Source organism: Lactuca saligna, chromosome 8 (genome assembly GCF_052625555.1).
Source record: "Lactuca saligna cultivar CGN05327 chromosome 8, ASM5262555v1, whole genome shotgun sequence".
NCBI classification, from domain to species: Eukaryota; Viridiplantae; Streptophyta; class Magnoliopsida; order Asterales; family Asteraceae; genus Lactuca; species Lactuca saligna.
Window position 1 is genome coordinate 74,705,488 of NC_136424.1, and position 18,676 is coordinate 74,724,163.

Below are 18,676 nucleotides of genomic sequence, written 5' to 3' on the forward strand. Positions count from 1 at the left end.
AACAATTCACATTAATAAAATAATTAAAAAATTCACATTAATGTGAATTTTGACCATTCTAAAATTTTCCAAATGTCCATCGCATTTAGAGGGAAAAGGGACTAGAATTGGTTTTGACTAAAATAATTAAACAACTATCAAAGGACGATTCGAAGTTCGACGAGAATTGGTCGCTTGTGAATAGTTGGAAGTATAGTATTGGAAATTATGGAAATGTTTCCATATTGGATGGACAATATCGACATCATTACGAATAGATAAGATTCTATTAAGAAATTAGTTGTCATATGGAAAATATGGAAGTGTGTCCATATTGGGAAGTAAATATTGAAAATCTATGACTAGATTAGAAACCTTTATGCAAAAGGATGTTCAAAGGAATGTACTTTGAGTGAGAGACATCGTATCTAAGGAATTGTCTTGTAACAATCTCCGATAGAGGACTTTGTAATATCATTGGCAATAGTCTTTGTGACTTTGGTGCAGTGACATTATGAAAGGATCGTTGCATAAAGTGTTAGAATCTAGCATATTCTATAAGTAGCGAGAATTTGATATTCTTACACTTAAGAAAATGGATTTGGAGTTGTAAAATGAGAATGATTGGAAATGTGTTCAATTTGTCTATTTCACAAAAGTAAGAACCATAGGTAAACATTGTGTGCATGCTAGGAGCATGGGACAAGTGTAATAATTCAAGTATAAAGTTGATCACCCGAAACGACAAATAATGAGTAATCGATATGGTGATAAATAAAACGTGTTTTGTTTATACTCAAAGGTTTGAGGCCATATGGGATTAGTATTATTCTTGTGTTTCACCTTGCATGTTTTGACTTCCAGAATAATTGAGTTTATTAAGAATAATCGAATTATTCGAACGGGCCACAGTCGTTCATATGTTGGAAGTAGATATGAATGAAGACTGTCATGAATTGGTGTGTGGATTGTCTAAAAGAGTATTAGACATAAGCAAATGTTTGCTGCAACGTTCATGAGTGCTTATGAATATGATTTGAGCATTGGATTAAACCCACGCTCACTTGGATCACTGTCTCGAGTGATTAGTGAGATGATAACATCTTATATTCTTGAAACTGAGATGTGTGAGTTGTATCTTGCTAATCGGTTGCACATTGATAATGTGTAAACGCACTAGTAACTTGGTGTTATAAAACATATTGTTGTGTGTGATTTGGTTAGTGAGTGCAAGCAAGCATTGTATCAAAGTTTATCCGTTCCTTTTATTCAAAGAATAAAAGCGATATCTTTGGGCCCCTCGATGGTTTAGTGATGACATACGTAAATGCTCGGCTGGGCTAGGGCTAATTTGATTTGTTCAGTTAGTCTGTCGTCATAAATTGGAAATCGAGATATAGTACAAAGAGAATGATTTGAAATCATATCTCATATGATATCTAGAATGGAGGAATATATGATCCCTTATCTAAGGACACACATATCTGATATGATCAGAGTTGACAGCGGCTTTGGAAAGCTACGATTGCAGATCGGGATCTGAAGTCATACGCAGAATAGTTGTTAGACTTATCCAAGTGGGAGACTGTTGGATTAGTGTCTAAGTCCATAACTATTTTGGTATGTACTTGACCCGATGGTGCATGGTCCTTTTAGGTTGCCTTCACCAAAGCAACTTGATAGGATGAATTATGGAGAGTAAGGATTAAATATGATTTATTAATATATTATGGGAATAATATATTAAAGGATAAATCATATTGTTTAATTAATATTAGTCAATAATTAATTGGTAATTAGTTTTGTGACTAAAAGAGATTAATTAAACTTAAGGGACTGGAATTGTAATTATAAGATAATTGCAATTTGGGGCATGGATTGCCTTGTATTAAGGGTTGGACGAATTCTATGGGGAAGCCCATAAGGAAATCGTCCAAGGGCTTGATAAAAGAAGTCTATGGGTTGCTTAGGGCTTAAGCATCCAAATTAGGGTTTCCTTTTTAGATAACCCTAATAGCCCAACTATACAAAGACCCCTTAAGGCTCAAAAACGTGGCTAATGTTCTTGTAAGGGTTTACACACGTCTTTGGCAGCCTCCATCCTCTCTCCTCTTCATCCTCTTTCTTATGGTGTTTGTGAACCATTAGAGGAGTGACACTTGTGACTCTAAGCCTTCCAAAGTCAATACAAGGAGGAATTGGGATTGTTATTGCTACATAACAATCAAGGTATGATCTTAAACCTAATTACATGTTAATATGATTACTTGCATGCTAGAATTAGGGTTTATAGTCTTGGATTCAAAGCATGTACAATAGAGAAACCTAGATCCAAGCATTAGGGTTTGTATAAGCACATAGGATGTCTTATGACCAAAACCCATCAACTTCATCTCCAAGACATGTGCACACACAGACCTTCCATCTTGGTGTTTGCTTGCCAATAGGGATTTAGTGACCTTGAACTTTTCAAGTCGATGAACATGTAGGTCAGGTAGAATTACTGGAGGAGGTGGAAAAAGTGAAGTATGATCTCTGGGAACATCATCTTCATGAGGAAAGCTTTTTCCAAAAGGTCCAGGAGGACCATGGTTGTCAACACTAGACATCAATGAGGGAGAAATTCAAGTTAGTTGATTTAAGTCCTTAATATAACACCCAAAATGAAATATTAAGGCTAGGACCCAACATAATATTCTACAATTCGGAAGAGGGATGCCATAATCCAATTGTAAAATATTTGAAGGTTGGTAAATGACGATTTACCAATTTCCACCATGAAAAACGAAAATTTTTAAACGAATTAAGTTGTAAATGAAACTCCTAGATCTTTTGAGATTCATTGAACTTTTTCAATGGCATGTTTAATCTCGATTATGCCCTTCAAGTTTGTGACTGGGATGCCGAGGATCACAAACAAGGTGTGAATAACCATGCAAATTAGATTGGTACTCTCGAAGTCATTTATCACCTAATCAATGTGCCGATTAACCACACACACTCCATTGATCTATGAAAAACTACGAGTTACCCATTGTCATCCTTCATTAGTCCCATATTAGTGTGTCGGTTAACCACACACGCTCCACTAACGACTAATAAGGTGCAATGTGCAATTGCATGGGTTAACATCAAATTTACATTTTTCTTAAGTAATAAGATTGTGAATTTATAAAAGTTTTAGTTACTTAATATTTCATCATACTTTTAATGAGGATTTAAATCTTCTGTCAAACCCATTCGGCTAACGACCATCCACTAGTCAAGAGTGTGGTGGGTAAGAGTGGATACCCATTCCATCGCCATTTTATAGGCAATTTCCTTAAACACCCCTTATAGACTAGTTTCGTGAATGAGGCATACTAACAGTAAGACTGACCTTTTACTTATACATATATAATATATTAAACCTTTAATTTTTATATAGTATAATGGTGTATTTTAAACTTTTAAAATGCTTGATGGTTTAATTAATAAATTATACTCTTAATGTAATTAAACTTAAACCATGTTATTATTATGGATTTATTAATCTTCTCTTTTAATTAAACACTTTAATTAATTTAATACAATCCATACGGGTTAACTTTAACTATTCAAAAGAAAATCATCAAGGTTCAAAATATAAAAATTCAAAATTAAAAACTATTTAATTAATTTTTAGGTTATAAACCTAAGAGTTGCACCTTTTAATTATAAGAGTTTTAAAAATCAATGTTTAATAATTTGAGACTTTTCAAATACCAAAACTTGAGGGCAAGTTTTGTAACTCTTGAAAAACTTTTGAGTTCCAAACTTAATGACAAAATTTGTAACTCCATAAAAAAAACTTATGATTTCCAAAACTTGATGACAAGTTTTGTAACTCCTAAAAAAATTTAGATCAAGTTTTAAAACCAATAAAATAATCATAATTTTATCTTTTACAAATTTGACATAATGACAAGATAACTTCAAATCAAAATATTACAAACAATTAGCTTATCATATAAACTACTAATAATTTCAAGATTTGACAATTTATCTTTTAATTGAATGGGATAATCATTACCATATCAGAAAAAACAAATTTTATGATACAAAATAGTTTAAGATAATTATCCAAATCCAATTCTAGCAAAAAAAAACCCGAAAATCTGCTAATAGACTATTGAACTCGTCAAGTCAGATAATGGACTCGTCGAGTTCATGATGAACTCATCAAGTTCATGAGTGGACTCGCTGAGTTCACCCTGGCAGAGTGTAGAATTTCATTTTTCTAGCTTTGAACAATTCAAAAATGCAACTATATAACAGAAAACTACCCATGACTCGGATACCACTGTTGGGTTTTGTGTACTATAACACTCCTATGGTGCACATACAACCCTAAATGGTTTGGATCTAAGTTTTCTCTAGTTATACATGAAACAAAAATTATCCAAAGCATGAAGCCTACAACTAGCATACATTTTGATACTTGCAAGTTGCAACATAAAATCACGTTAGATGAATACCTCTTAATTGTAGCTTGTAGAATTTGGCCTTTCAAGAGCTTAGCACCTCAAGTGTGATGCCTCCAACAAGTCACAAACACCATGAAAATTTGGATGAATATGAGAGAGAGGTTAGACACACCAAAAATTGGCTATCCTCCTCATGGAATATACTAGTCACGATTTTAAAGTTTTAGGGAATACATATATAGTGTAGAATTCCAAGAGTCATATGCGAACCCTAATTCTTACACTTAGGCTTATGATCCAATAACTCATATGGACTAACTCTTCATGGATGCTCACATAAACTTAGTCTATCATGGATCAATAGCCCAAACCATATGTATCACTGATTTACATAATCAGTCCCCATTAATTTAATTAGTCTCTTTTGATCACAAAATTAATTCCAAATTAATTCTTGATCAATACCAATTAAATAATATGTTTCTCAATTAATATATTATACTTATAATATATTAATAAATCACAAATAACCTCTTTCACAAATATCCATCATATCAGATTGTTCTGGTGAAGGCAACTCGAAATAGACCATGCTACTCTCGGGTCAAGTACATACCAATTATAGTTATGGTCTTAGACACCTAATCCAACAATAATATCCAATAAATAATTGGATCTCGACCCATAATCAAGTATATAAGCTACTTGTCCAATATATAGGGTAAAAGACCATTTCACCCTTTTTCTTACTTGGCCCAAAACCAAGGCCCAACCCGTATGCTCAAAAGGCCCAAATTTCTAAATGGCATCACAAGGCCCAATAAGGCCCAACTTCCAAATTGGGCCCAAAAATCATCATGGATCTCATCCCAAGAAAATCAATAGTCTATCTATGGCCCAAAGTCAGAAGTCTAATGGTCCAACAAGGCCCAAACCCTAAAAGCCCAAGATATGTCCCAGACCCGAGAGAAGTCAACCCAAAAATTAGGGTTTACCCCTGCACCACGTACGTTATACGTACTCCACGTATGCCCCGTGTACGTGGGTGAGTCCCATGTCCAGAAAAGAGCTAGTACGCTAAGCATGCTCATATAATACACCTCGCGTACTAGCTAAGGACCAAAATGATAAGGATTTTGCATTAAGGGGCTAAAGAGAAACATCATTCTTATATTCTTCTTCTTAGAATTTTTTTTTTTCTGATTTGGATTTATATGCATTTGATTATGTATATTTTTTCTCGAATTCGATTTTGGTAGTGTTGGGTTTTATCCTTTTGAGGTTTTTCAGTAGCTGGAATTGAAAGTTGTTAGCTTGGCTTTACTCTTAAAATAAATTGATTAGACTCAAGCGATTAGTTATTGATTTATATCAATTGATCATCGTCCTCGTTCCAGTGGCATTACTAATTCGAAGGGTAAAAAGAAGGCTTTAGAAGTCAGTAGGCAAAGAAAGTGTTGTGTGGGAAGAAGCATATCAGTAGATAATAACAACTGAACTAATTAACCATTAGCATTGGTATTAGTTGTGTAGGAGATTCAAGGCGACTGATGACCAGGAGTGACGATCGGTCAACCAAGTTATGGGATGTTGAGAGCGGAGCATAAATTTTCACTTTCAATTTCGATTCCCTTGTTAGATCTGTTAATGTTTTTGTTGGTGATAAGCTTGTTGTAATCACCACTAACCATTTAATGGGCTTAACTTCTGCTCTGATCCTGATGACCTTGAGTTTTCTACTGGTATATGTGTAATATTCTAAACATAAATATAGTAAAGTAGAGAAAGCAACTTTAATCTTTTTTTCAATGGCTTGTGCTATATGGTGATAATTTATGTATTATGTTATGTGAGATTAGGAATCAATAAACGATTGATGAAGTAATTTGTTTATTGACTTTTCTACTTTATTGTTTTTCTCTAACTTTTGGAGATAATGTTGACAAAGAAGATAAATGGACTTTGTAAAGTATTGATATCCAAATCAAACAATATTAATGAAAATTATTCAAAATGGATGAACAATCACTTATTACAATGGAGGTTTGCAAATGCTCAAGGTAGACGTCATGTCCACCATTAAAAACATGGAAGAGGTACTAATTTATTGTTGAATTGAAGGAATGAGGAAAATGTTGGTTTCGTGGTAAGTCTTTGAAAACAACAAGATATTTCTCTCTTTTAAATATTTATAAATTAAAATTAAGGGTATAAATGTCAATATATTATTTTTTTAAGTGGAAAGATAAAATCATTTGGTAGAAAAATCAGGACCCATTAATAAAAGTTGCTATACTAAATTTTTTTTCCATATAAATAGATATTGAAGCCATTTGAAGTCTTTCGTTTATCTTCCATTGCTAGTTTTGTTTAAAGCTTGCAGCAATAGGGTTGTCCGTCGATTAGTATTTAAATCGAGTCTGATGCAAGGTGGGAAAGATTGTATTTTTTTTAGTTTACAGACAAAATTTCATAATTTGTCCCTATTGTTTGCAAAATATCATACTTTGAGAACTTCTTTGGAAAATATCATTTCATTAGTCCCTGTGGTTAGTAAAATTCCATGAATGGTTATTCTAAAGTTAAAACTAACTTTCCAACTGTTATATTTTTATGAAATAACTATGTTACCCTTATACAAAATCTGCAATATACAACAAACCTTTAGAGCCATTTTTTTTACCTTTTCGACCAGTTGTTTTATAATGACAAAATTGCAAAAATGGTCCCTGTGGTATGCAAATTTTTGGGGTTTTAGTCCAAACAGTGACTTTTTTGGTTTCGTAGTCCTTTTGGAGTGGTTTGTATGTGAAAATGGTCCCTCCGAAAATTGAAATGACTATAATACCCTTGGGATATTTATTTTTCATTTTTCTTTCATTATTCTTAAAATTTAATATTTATTTATTTATTTTAACAATTAAAAAAATAAAAAAGGTTCCACCTCTCTCTCTCTCTCTCTCTCTCTCTCTCGTTCAATCACAAGTCCAACAGCTCACACTTCTTTTCATTTTATTTCGTGTATATCTTCTTGGTGAAAAACATCCATATTGCACCATGAAAAATATCTTCTCTCTAACTGATATAGCAAAGGGGAAATTGTTTAGTATGTGGTCAGCACAATCCAATCCCGAGATACAAGAACCACACACCAATGAGGACATATGAACACCTATATCAGCAAGGGATGAAGCAGTTGGAAACTTGAAATACCCCATTGTTTATACCAAGAACAGAGTGTTGATTCGCTTTCAATCTGGGTCATGACAGTGCAAAAGAGCCCTAGGATTTTCATATAGGAATTATCGGGTAAGAAAGGGTTTGTGGTTTTGATTTGAAATCAAAGATGAGAGACTTTAGGGTTTTCAGAATGAATTCACTTGTGTATCCTATATGCTCAATCGAGCTTTATCCCCCCAACAACCATTTACAAACATCGATCGCTGAAGTTTCCCTTGGGTTTGGTTTTCATACGCTCGTGTTCAACTGCGAGTCTGAATTTTGTTTTCAGACGGAGTGTATGAAGGGGGAGGGGGGAAGAGTCTGAGTCGTGATCTTCTTAGTCATCAAAAACTGGGTTCTGTTTGTGTTGATGGGTGATGTCCTTGCAGAGGGAGGTGTTAAGGTGTTTCTTGGTTGTGGTGGTCAATCTGTTTGTGTTGGGGGAGAAGGAATATTGTGAGACAGTGAAAACAGAGGCTACTGAAGGTAGCAGATTCAAAGGGAGAAAGATACGAAAGAGGGTGCGGGAGATTAGAGGTCACGATCTGGGTGTTGTCCTGCCACAAAATACATACATCTGACACACATTTCCAAAGACGAGAATGTTGAATATCTTCTTTCTAAAGACGAGAATGTTGAATATCTTCTTACTTGAAACCCATTTCTATCTGTATTTGTTTTCCCGCAAGTCTTATAAAGTAGTTCTATTCCTAAGATTTGAGAAAACCCAGAAACTTCAGAAAGCATATAATACCCCAGAACTTCATAAAGCAATTCCATAAAGCACTACTGCTTATTGTATTGTAAAACTTAGATTTGAAGATTGTTGTAAAAGTGTCCCAAAAATGGAAGAGAGGGAACGAGAGTAAATGCTAATTGATACTGTAGATCTCCGACACCACCATATCCTTATACGATCTAGGTGGGTAAACTGGGAACTCACCGAATCTGCAACATGAACAAGTCTTGAATTCTGATCATGGTGTTGGTAGTGTATTTTGGTGACTAGAAGGAGAGATGGTGGTGACGAGTTAGGGTTTGAAAAAGACGAAGGTCATGAAGAAGATGATGGTGGGTTGTATCTTTGGGTATTGAAACTCGAGAGAGAGAGAGAGAGAGAGAGAGAGAGAGAGGTGGGACCTTTTTTATTTTTTTAATTGTTAAAATAAATAAATAAATATTAAATTTTAAGAATAATGAAAGAAAAATGAAAAATAAATACCCCAAGGGTATTATAGTCATTTCAATTTTCGGAGGGACCATTTTCACATACAAACCACTCCAAAAGGACTACGAAACCAAAAAAGTCACTGTTTGGACTAAAACCCCAAAAATTTGCATACCACAGGGACCATTTTTGCAATTTTGTCTTTTATAATTTTAATTATTTATGGTTTTTCGGATGTTTTATTTATTTTGAATCAAGTAAATAAACTTAAATTCAATTAACAACGTTGAAACTGTTTTATCGTTAAATTTTCTTATTTGTGAATTGAACCGTTAATATTTTTTTTAATTTTACGTCGTTATGGTTCATGTTTTTTACTTGGATGTTTCATCGTTATTATGGTTAGCAATTTTAAGTTTGCATTTATCATTATCATTATTTCATCTTTGTTTTTTTTAATATATAATTTTGGTTACTTATTGTTTTTATTTATTTTGATTCAAGTAATGAAAAATAGAAAACCAAAAAAAAACCTCAAACACCAAAATTGTTATATACTCTAATATATACATACATTTTTTTTTTGGTTTTTTTTTTTTTTTTCGTGTTATTTTTAAATTTTTTGGTCTTTTAAATTTATTTTTCATCAATTTGATAATTTTTTTTTAACATTTTTCAAAAAGTGTAAAATATATGTATATATTAGAGTATCTTATAATTAATGTTTGCGATTTATAATTATTAAAATAGAAAAAGTAGTTAAATTTTTTAATATGTAACTTGCAAATTAAACCTTATTTCTCTATGATATTGCAGTTTTGATGTTTGATTTTTTTTTTTTTTTTTGTATTTTTTTGTATTTTTTTGTATTTTTCATTACTTGAATATAAATAAATAAAAACAATAAATAACTAAAATTATAAAAAAATATAAATCAAAAAATAAAATAATTATAATGATAAAATGCAAACTTAAAATTGCTAACGATTTATCAAGCATCCAATTAAAAAAACATGAACCATAACTACATAAAATTTAAAAAATATTAACGATTCAATTCACAAATAAGAAAAATTAATATAAATATATCAATTTTATATAAACAAAATTTTAAATTTACAAAATTATACAAATGGCCCATGAGTTTTTTGTATATTGCAGATTTGCTACAATGGTAAAATAGTCATTTCATAAAAATCTAAAAGCTGAAAAGTTAGATTTAACGTCAGAATGACCATTTATGAAATTTCACAAACCACATGGATCAACGGCATGTCGTTTTTTATAAAAGTCCTCAAAGTATGATATTTTGCAAGCCACAATGACCAATTTTGTCTAATTTATAATTACAAAACTTCAAAGGATCAATGAATAAGTCGCAAATAAATACACAACTTATGACTTATGAACGAGTATCATTACAAATTACAAAATAAATAAAGAAATCCTTATGAACAGGTATCTTTACAAAGGACAAACATATAATTCTGGCTTTCCAAATTCGTCACAAAAAATTTACAATTAAACCGATTAGATGGAAATACAAGAACATATCCCAAAAAATTAGATTTATTAAATCTTTATCTCAAACTGCACATTTAGAAACTAGTTACAATATATAAAAATGAGACCAAAGATATTATTTTTTTTCAAAAAAAAAAAAAGTTTTTATTACCTCAAAACGACATTAAAACGCCCATTTTGGTGAAGAATGAACCGCACTGGGCCTACTTCGAGACCTATTAGCATTAGGCCACTGCTCATTGTTCCGTTTCTTCATAATCGAAGACACAGTAGGGCTATAATAGTCATTACTCCTATGAGAGGTTGCCCCTTGTGAAAAGACCTTTCTACCCTGCTGCATATAGCTTCTCTGCTTTTCAAGCGACCTCCCACGAGCCACCGTGTTCCCCTGAACCGGCACCCATTTTCGGTTGTAGTTTACACAGCTTTGGCTCCTCCCAATCCCAACTCCTTTCTGACCAAAACGCCCTTCTTCTTTAGGACTCGGATAGTTACGGCTCTCAGCTGTTTCAGCCGAATACATCGTCGTTTCCCCTTCACTGATATACCCATTTTGCCCCTCTGACACCGACACCTCACTCCTGGGCCCGGTCACCGAACCCATCTCCGCTTCTGATTGCTCTTTAACCACCGGCCCAGATGGTTTAGGATTAGGATTAGCAATCTTATTGGTCTTATTCTTAGGAGGGAAGTTGATATCCAAAAGCTGAATCTGAGGGGTATTTTGGTAATTTCCGAAAGGACCTGAGATCAATTTTGGCGACTCGTATATCTCGGGTGTCCGGATTCCTTGATCACGGGTCGGGGTTTCACCAATGGAAGAACTGGAACTGGGGTCCGGGTCTGGGTCCGGTTGGTCTTCTGATTTTGAGGTTATGTATTCGGGTTGGTGAGGATCGATTGTTTTAAAAACTTGTCGCATAGTGAAGGAAGTACATGATTGTTCACTTCTTTGACCTGTGGACATTAATCGAATGAGGGGTAATTTTGGTTTGTTTACCAAATCATCAAGGTTGCCTTCCCAATTTTGGTTTAACCAATCACAGATTACAGGAATCGGGATGCCAAATTGCAATGGGAGATCTTTTTTCCATGATGAAGAAGATGATGAGGTGGTGGTTGTGGAAGAGGATTTTGTGTTTGGGGAGGTGGCTAGCTTCATTGGGTCACAAACCATGAAAGAGAGGTTACCTTGTGGGTCGAACCCGGCCGAACCGGGGCTCCATGTGACTCCATCGGTGCAGACCTTTATGAGATTGTCGGTTGCTATCACCACCTTTGCTTCACCAACAGTTAGCTCGTTTTTATCGGTGTAGCCTAGAATATAAACTATGTTACCCAGGTTTAGACCTGATTTACAACAGGTTTTCAGGTAGTGAGGTTGCTGATATGGTGCATTTGAGTCTCCATCCATGGAGTCTAGGCCCACTATTGTTAGATCCAGAACAGAGCTAGTTATGTAAAACCTGTTATTCGATTTGATGGCGTGTGAGCAAAGTATAAGTTATAATGATACCGGTGTTAGAAAAATTGAGGGGGAATGAATCTAGTTCTATCAAAATTGAGCTAATTAGGATTATTAATTACGAACTACATTCGATCTGGTGATCTACATCGCCAATTTCGAATTCAGATAGTACACAACCCACATATACATCGCATATTAACATCAGAGCAATTTGAGGCATTAGCTGCATATATACCTGTGAGGGAAAAGGGAAGCGCCGACACCGTTTTGAAGCCGGATCTCGGCGGCCTCGGCGGCAGCTACCGACGGAAGGATGGCGTGTGTTGTAAGGAGAAGGTTCCGGTGGATAAGGAATCCGGTACCGGAAACCAATCCGTCGGTGGAAATTCGAGCCATAGCAGGACCTTTGCCGGAGAAAATGGAGGCTTTTGTTCTCTCCGACTTGCCGCCACCGTTACAAAAACACCATGACTCCCCTAAAACCCTCATTGCTGCTTTGAATCCTTAACTGTTGACCTTCAGAAGCTGGAATGTAGGGAAAACATTTTGGGTGTGACAAGGAATGAGTAAATGTGGAGATTTTGGCTATGACGTTTTGTGTAAGCTAGTTGAAAAGAGCTTCTTACGGGTTGTTAATGGTGGCTATGGGGGATGAAGGAAGGGGACGAGAAGCTCATGAAATTCTTAGAAGGGAATTGAATGCTGCACAAAGTTTCAACGTTCAACCAGCTAATTTAAGGAGAAATGATGAATTATTAATTATAACGGTTTTTATTTTTTATTTTTTTCCAAAAAGTAAAGCAAAAGTGAGTCATAAAATCAAGACTAAAATCTAACTGGTTGTGTTTGATTTAGTTCCTGATAATAATCGTTTTTTGCTCAAGATCATAAAAGAGTAATATTTAGTTTGGCCAGTTCCAAATAAACTGTGTTTTATTAATATGATTATAAATTATAAATATAATAATATAAAGAAATTATTAAAACCTTTTTTCATCGAAACATCTAAAAAAATATAGAATCTTAACAACCCCTTTATGTTTTTCCACTAAAAATGGCAATAAGCCTCACAACTTCAATGCCACCATGATGCTCCATCACCCCATGTGCAGATTTGCAATACCAGCACAACCAGTTGCATTTAATTTCACTTCCTATATATATATATATATATATATATATATATATATATATATATATATATATATATATATATATATATATATATATATATATATATATATATATATATATATATATATATATATATATATATATATATATATATATATATACCTTCAGGACTAGGATAAATTTTATTAGATATTTAACTCATGTGGTGTCGAAATATATTTTTAGGAAAAAAAATATAAGTTTATTGGATATTAAAACGTAAAAAAATGAAAAGTAGTTTTTCGTATTTGACAAATGCTGTTTATACGAATAAAATGGAAGACGTGTTACATATTATTGAATTTTTTGTTTTTTTAATAACAGTTTTTTTCATCATTTATAATAAAAAAATTTGACAGAAATTTAATATCAAATAAAATTTAAAAAAATACTGCTACTCTGATTTCTATTTAGATTCTTTAAAAATAATTATTGTTTGATAGAATATATAAGCTCAAATATCATTAATATTAAAAAAAAAAATATCATTCATCAAAAATGATATCAATAATGATAAAGAAAATACTAGAAAAATTGTTCAGAAACGATGCCTTGCATAACATTCGTGTTCAATACATGTCAGTACTTATACGAAGAGAACTTAATGCATCATGCATGTTTCATAATATAAAAAGAACCTGCCCTACCAATTAAATTCTATTAAATTTGACAGATTTAGTCTTTGTTTTAAGAAAATATAATTTAGAAGGGTAATTATTTGTTTATTTTATTCATATTTAGTCTTATTTTTTTTACAAGATTGAACCAACTTGTTAAAAGAATTCAAATATTACTATTGTGATATGTTATCGTAGGTTGTAAAATTATTTGATACATATGTGGCATCTATATGACAAATTAAAACAAAAAATTTACTTATCATGGTAATTATCTATTTGTTTTGTTCACATTCAAACAATTATTTTTTTATATGATTATCGAACGTTTAGAAGTGTTCAATGTCATGTATGATGAACAATGGGTTTTTTTTTTTTTTGATAAACCAGTTATCATCAATAATGAATTATCTAATAATAGCAAAAAAAAATTATCCATTTGCTTATTTTGTACTCATTTTTCTTTCATTTCATATAATATTTCAATAACCACAATTTGCTTTGTGGCGATCTATATCATTTATTGTTTGTTACAATATGTAGTATTCGTGTGTTTTACAAGTATAACAATTTTGAGATAAAAGAGTTTGAAGATATATACAACGTTGCATAAATCATGATCCTCTTTCATTTATTTATGCTCGTACAAAGGTGAAGAGACTACATACTTGTATATATGCAATTTTTCTCTATAAAGATTGTTATAATATAAAAAAATTCTATACTTTGATGGAAAGAGGTTATATTTAATATATTTCAATGTTCTTTTATATATGCTTTTAAGATGCCTAAACCTTTTATGACTTACTAAGTTTATTATTCAGAAGTATTATTTTGACATAGACTCATGTGAGAAACATATATCATGATGCAGATTTAGAAGAAAAGATAGTCACATGAACATAAAAAAAATGTCATTAATCAGGTTTGAAATAGCTTAGAGACTTATTGGATGAATAAATGTCATTCTATCGATTGTGATTAAAATCATATTACTTTTCAACAATGTTTTATTTTGTTTGAGATTTTTTTGATAGTTTTTGGACTTGCAATTTTAATTAAAAATGTTCTTAATCTATAAAGAGTTGTTTCTATAGCAATTTTCATAGCAAATTCTGTAACCAATTTTCCATCACAAATTTCATAGCTATATTTCTGTAGCAAGTTACATAGCTATTTTTCCGTAACAAATTTTATGCTATTTATTCCATAGCAAATTCGCAGCTACTTTTTCTATAGGAAGATTCAACACAATCAAATTTATTCATAACAGTATATAAAAAAAATATAGTAAATGTAAATTTAAAAGTAAGTTATAAGATATATTACAAAGTTATTTAATTATAAAAAAATGTATATTAATTACAAACGATAACATTTGAACACTTCTAACAGGTTTGATGGTCAATCATGTGTGTGTGTATATATATATATATATATATATATATATATATATATATATATATATATATATATATTTGCCTAAATATGAACAAACAAGTAGATAATTACCCCCATAAATTACTATTTCGTTTTAATTTATCACCTAAATGTCAAGTAAGTTATAATATAAGATAGTCGGTCACAATAGCAACATTTTAAAACTTGTTAGCAACATTTGAAAACTTTAACAAGTTTATTGGTCAATCATTTATAAAATCAAAGTAATCTAAATATGAACAAAATGAATATATAAATTGTTCTCCAAGTTAGTATGATTTTTTTTTTCTTCTTGACACTAAATCAAAGAGATATCAAATGGCAAAAAAACAAGCACATGGAAAAAGCCGATATATAAGGTGTTTTATATAAGGTACCAGAGCACTTTATATAAGAAATCCTAAATACCCCTTAATGTCAATTGCTTATTTCGTTTACCATAATGAATTCCTTCGTACCTATAATTTTTTTATCAAAAAATTATACCAAATTTAGTTTTATAAATTAAAATTTTAATATCTAAATTTATTCAAAATAACTGTTGAAAAAATCAAGTACTTGTCAACATCTTTTCTGAAGGGACAAAAACACTGATTTTGTGTCTAATTATACAACTAACAAGTCAGGTATCTATACAAATTCTACATGTAATTACAGGCTTATAAAGAGTGATCATTACTGGAAAGTAATTTTAAATTAATTTACAACGCATTTTTAGATATTGCAATATTAAACTCAAAAGCAACCCATGTTGCCTTCCCTTTTTACGCTACACTTTAAATAATCACAATATTAAACATTAATTCGTGAATTCTCATCGATAAACGCTTGTTGATCGTGTCTTTTTTTAATTAGGCTAAAATGTAAGCGTGAAAATATAAATATACAACATTTTCAAACGATATCCTACAAATTAATGACAGCAATAATTTGAACTTATTTAACTATATGAGTTGATTCTGATTATGAAATTAATCTTTTAATTGACAGAATTTGATCAACTAGGTTGAAAGTCAACCAAAATATATTTTTAAAACACATAAATTTTCTTAATCATTTTATTAAAATAAATTAGACATGTAGGGATATAGATTTTTTAAATGATGTTTAATACGTTGAAGAGTAATTTACACTCCAACTAACATAATAAAAAAATTATCAACTTGTTATCTAACCTGTTGTTTTACGTAAATTAAAGTAAAACTCTAAAGGCAAACAGAACCAATTCCATCGGAATCCAAGTTCCACTTTATGATTGGTTTTGCTGGAATGGAATTGAATTCCATTCCTGCAAATCAAGCATGTAACTCCTTCAACCTTCAAATTGTAAACGTGAAGGCAAATTCTCAGTTCATATTTACCAAAATGAAGAGAATATCATTATCACAAGACAAGTCAAACATGTCACGTGACCAAGGGACCCACCCACAAAAGCCAATGTCAATAATTGTACAAAAAAGAAACCTTCATAACCTCAACCTCGATTATTGAAGGCAGGACCAATTTTTGGCATCACCCATGAATTGCAGAGTACACATTCATATTCATTATAAGCAACATACACAAATCAAACATACATATATGATGGATGCATGTATGTATGTATGTATGTAGACATACATACACAAAGTTATAATCAACACAGAAAGTGTGCAGAAAATTGAGATTTGCTTTTTCATTAGCCTATTAGTTTAAAATAAGATTCTACAATACTTCTAGAAAGAAACACCAACATTTTTACCAACAAGTACACACTTGTTTACTCCATCAATTAACATTCTCTGATAAAGCCAAGCCTCTCAACTGGTATCAGATTTCTCCAATGCTGCAACAAAAAACCACTTTGATTGTTAAAAAGTAGAAAGTCTATGGTGCTATTTCGTTTTGACATTGGCTTAAATGAGACATGACTTAACCCAGTAAGCTACATATGGGTGTTTCTTTTTAACTTGATACATAAAGAACGACTTAATAGAGAAAGTTAGGAAAAAGAGGTTTGCCCATGAAGTTCTAACTTTTAATAAATGTGTCCTTTCCTTCCATTTCCCCAAGTATCTAGTCATTTTCTCAATACTTTTAGACATTATGTGTGAGTGTGTATTGATTTTAGAGAGAGATGGGGATGGAAAAAGATAGATTACTATTATAGTTCAGAAGCTTCTCGATGAGATCAACATGAGTCATCAGCATTCTTCTGCAACAGTAACGAACAAGCCCCAATGCATCAAGAGCATCTCTGCACAGCTCAAGTGGTAAAAATGGCAATTAAAGAACGAAGAAGGAAGAACAGCCAAAGTCACAAAAAAAAAAAAAACACTATAATTTCCTCACCCACTGGCCAATATGTAAACATATTATGTATAACAATCTATACCAAAGGTCAAGATATTATGAAGTTCCATTGATGCAACAAGAAAAGAAATAACAATGAAGAGGAAGATATACAAAGGAAGCGTTAAAAATGTACTAATACGTACGTTCATCATCTTTGATGCAACAAGAAAAAGCAATGGAATTTAATAACACGCAATAATAGTCGACAAACACTAAACCATCTGCTGTACGAAAAAAACTGTAAACCCTAGCTTTTTCGGTTTCTTTTAAATTGTTTATTCATGAACGAAGCTAAAAAATACATAAAATGACTCACCCTTCCGTGTAATCGGATTGGAGAAGATCAAGATACGTGTCCCATTTGTTTCCAATCACCTGAAAACACAAATTGGTGAAAATACTAAGAAGATGTAAGAAACTTTGAAACACTATGCATGTAGAGGAAATAGATGGTGATGTATTAGGGTTTTACCTTGCCGCAGGTGAAACAACGAACCGGAATGATCATTTTTGTTTGCCCTAAACTTTCGTTTTCACAATTTCAAAGCTGCGATTTCAGAGACGAATATAGTGTTGGCGGACTATATACTCCTCGAATTAGGCAAAAGCCCTAAAACTGGAGAAACTGTGAAAATCCCTTCAAATTAAAAATCAAAATAACCGATATGGGAAATAATTAATTAAGGGTGAATCGTATAATAATCATTAATTTTTTGGGATATACGTATAAAAGCATAATCATGCATATACAGAAAAATATTCTGTATATTTAGGAAAAAAAAAAAGAAACTTTATATTATTATTTATGCTTAGGGATGGCAACGGGGCGGGTTTGGGACGGGTTTTGGTAATCCCGCCCCCATCCCCGAATATGAAAATCGATCCCATCACCGGCTCGATTCCCAACGGGTATCCGTTTACCAAACACTATCGGGTCTGTGGGTATCCCAACGGGGTAATGGGGATCCCCGTTTAACATTCAAATTAAATTTTTTTTTGATGAAATGAGAATACAAACCATTAGACTTAGTGATGCAAACATAAATTCATATCCAAAATAATTTTGATAATTTACAAAACTACTAAGAGCATACATATTTGTTCTGATACATAAGTGGTTAGTAGTAGCAACAAAAACAATAAAGACACTAGCATTCATAAACCATAATATCACTATTACTCTAAGTAATATGAATAAAAAAGTGTCAAAACACTAGCATTACAAATAAACACGAAGCTATCTCAAGAAATTATCTTTAAATCGTTCACAACAAAGAAGATAACTCAAATAAATTTATATATATAT

At 32.0% G+C, this 18,676-nt stretch overlaps 2 protein-coding genes across 2 annotated transcripts; both read right to left on the bottom strand.

Moving 5' to 3' along the window:
• Positions 1 to 10,229: 10,229 nt before the first annotated feature.
• Positions 10,230 to 12,538, bottom strand: LOC145011766 (uncharacterized). Its single transcript, XM_078970497.1, has 2 exons — positions 12,042 to 12,538; positions 10,230 to 11,804 (listed from the first exon to the last, which is right to left on the bottom strand). Exons 1-2 carry the CDS (start codon positions 12,293 to 12,295, stop codon positions 10,502 to 10,504), a joined length of 1,557 nt encoding a protein of 518 aa, XP_078826623.1. The 5' UTR covers positions 12,296 to 12,538; the 3' UTR covers positions 10,230 to 10,501.
• A 4,021-nt stretch (positions 12,539 to 16,559) lies between these two features.
• On the bottom strand, positions 16,560 to 17,999 carry LOC145008172 (DNA-directed RNA polymerases I, II, and III subunit RPABC5). Its single transcript, XM_078966793.1, has 4 exons — positions 17,843 to 17,999; positions 17,687 to 17,745; positions 17,178 to 17,272; positions 16,560 to 16,861 (listed from the first exon to the last, which is right to left on the bottom strand). The coding sequence occupies exons 1-4, from the start codon at positions 17,876 to 17,878 to the stop codon at positions 16,836 to 16,838; spliced, it is 216 nt and encodes a 71-aa protein (XP_078822919.1). The 5' UTR covers positions 17,879 to 17,999; the 3' UTR covers positions 16,560 to 16,835.
• Between the last annotated feature and the right edge of the window lie 677 nt (positions 18,000 to 18,676).

What these genes read in the sequence shown, in the direction of transcription:
- LOC145011766 (XM_078970497.1), bottom strand. Translation starts at nt 12,295, where the DNA reads ATGAGGGTTTTAGGGGAGTCATGGTGTTTTTGTAACGGTGGCGGCAAG. An exon ending in GCTTCCCTTTTCCCTCACAG is followed by an intron (nt 11,805 to 12,041) that starts GTATATATGCAG and finishes ATCGAATAACAG; the next exon opens with GTTTTACATAACTAGCTCTG.
- LOC145008172 (XM_078966793.1), bottom strand. Translation starts at nt 17,878, where the DNA reads ATGATCATTCCGGTTCGTTGTTTCACCTGCGGCAAG. An exon ending in CAATCCGATTACACGGAAGG is followed by an intron (nt 17,273 to 17,686) that starts GTGAGTCATTTT and finishes TGAGCTGTGCAG; the next exon opens with AGATGCTCTTGATGCATTGG. An exon ending in GAAGCTTCTGAACTATAATA is followed by an intron (nt 16,862 to 17,177) that starts GTAATCTATCTT and finishes TTTTTGTTGCAG; the next exon opens with CATTGGAGAAATCTGATACC.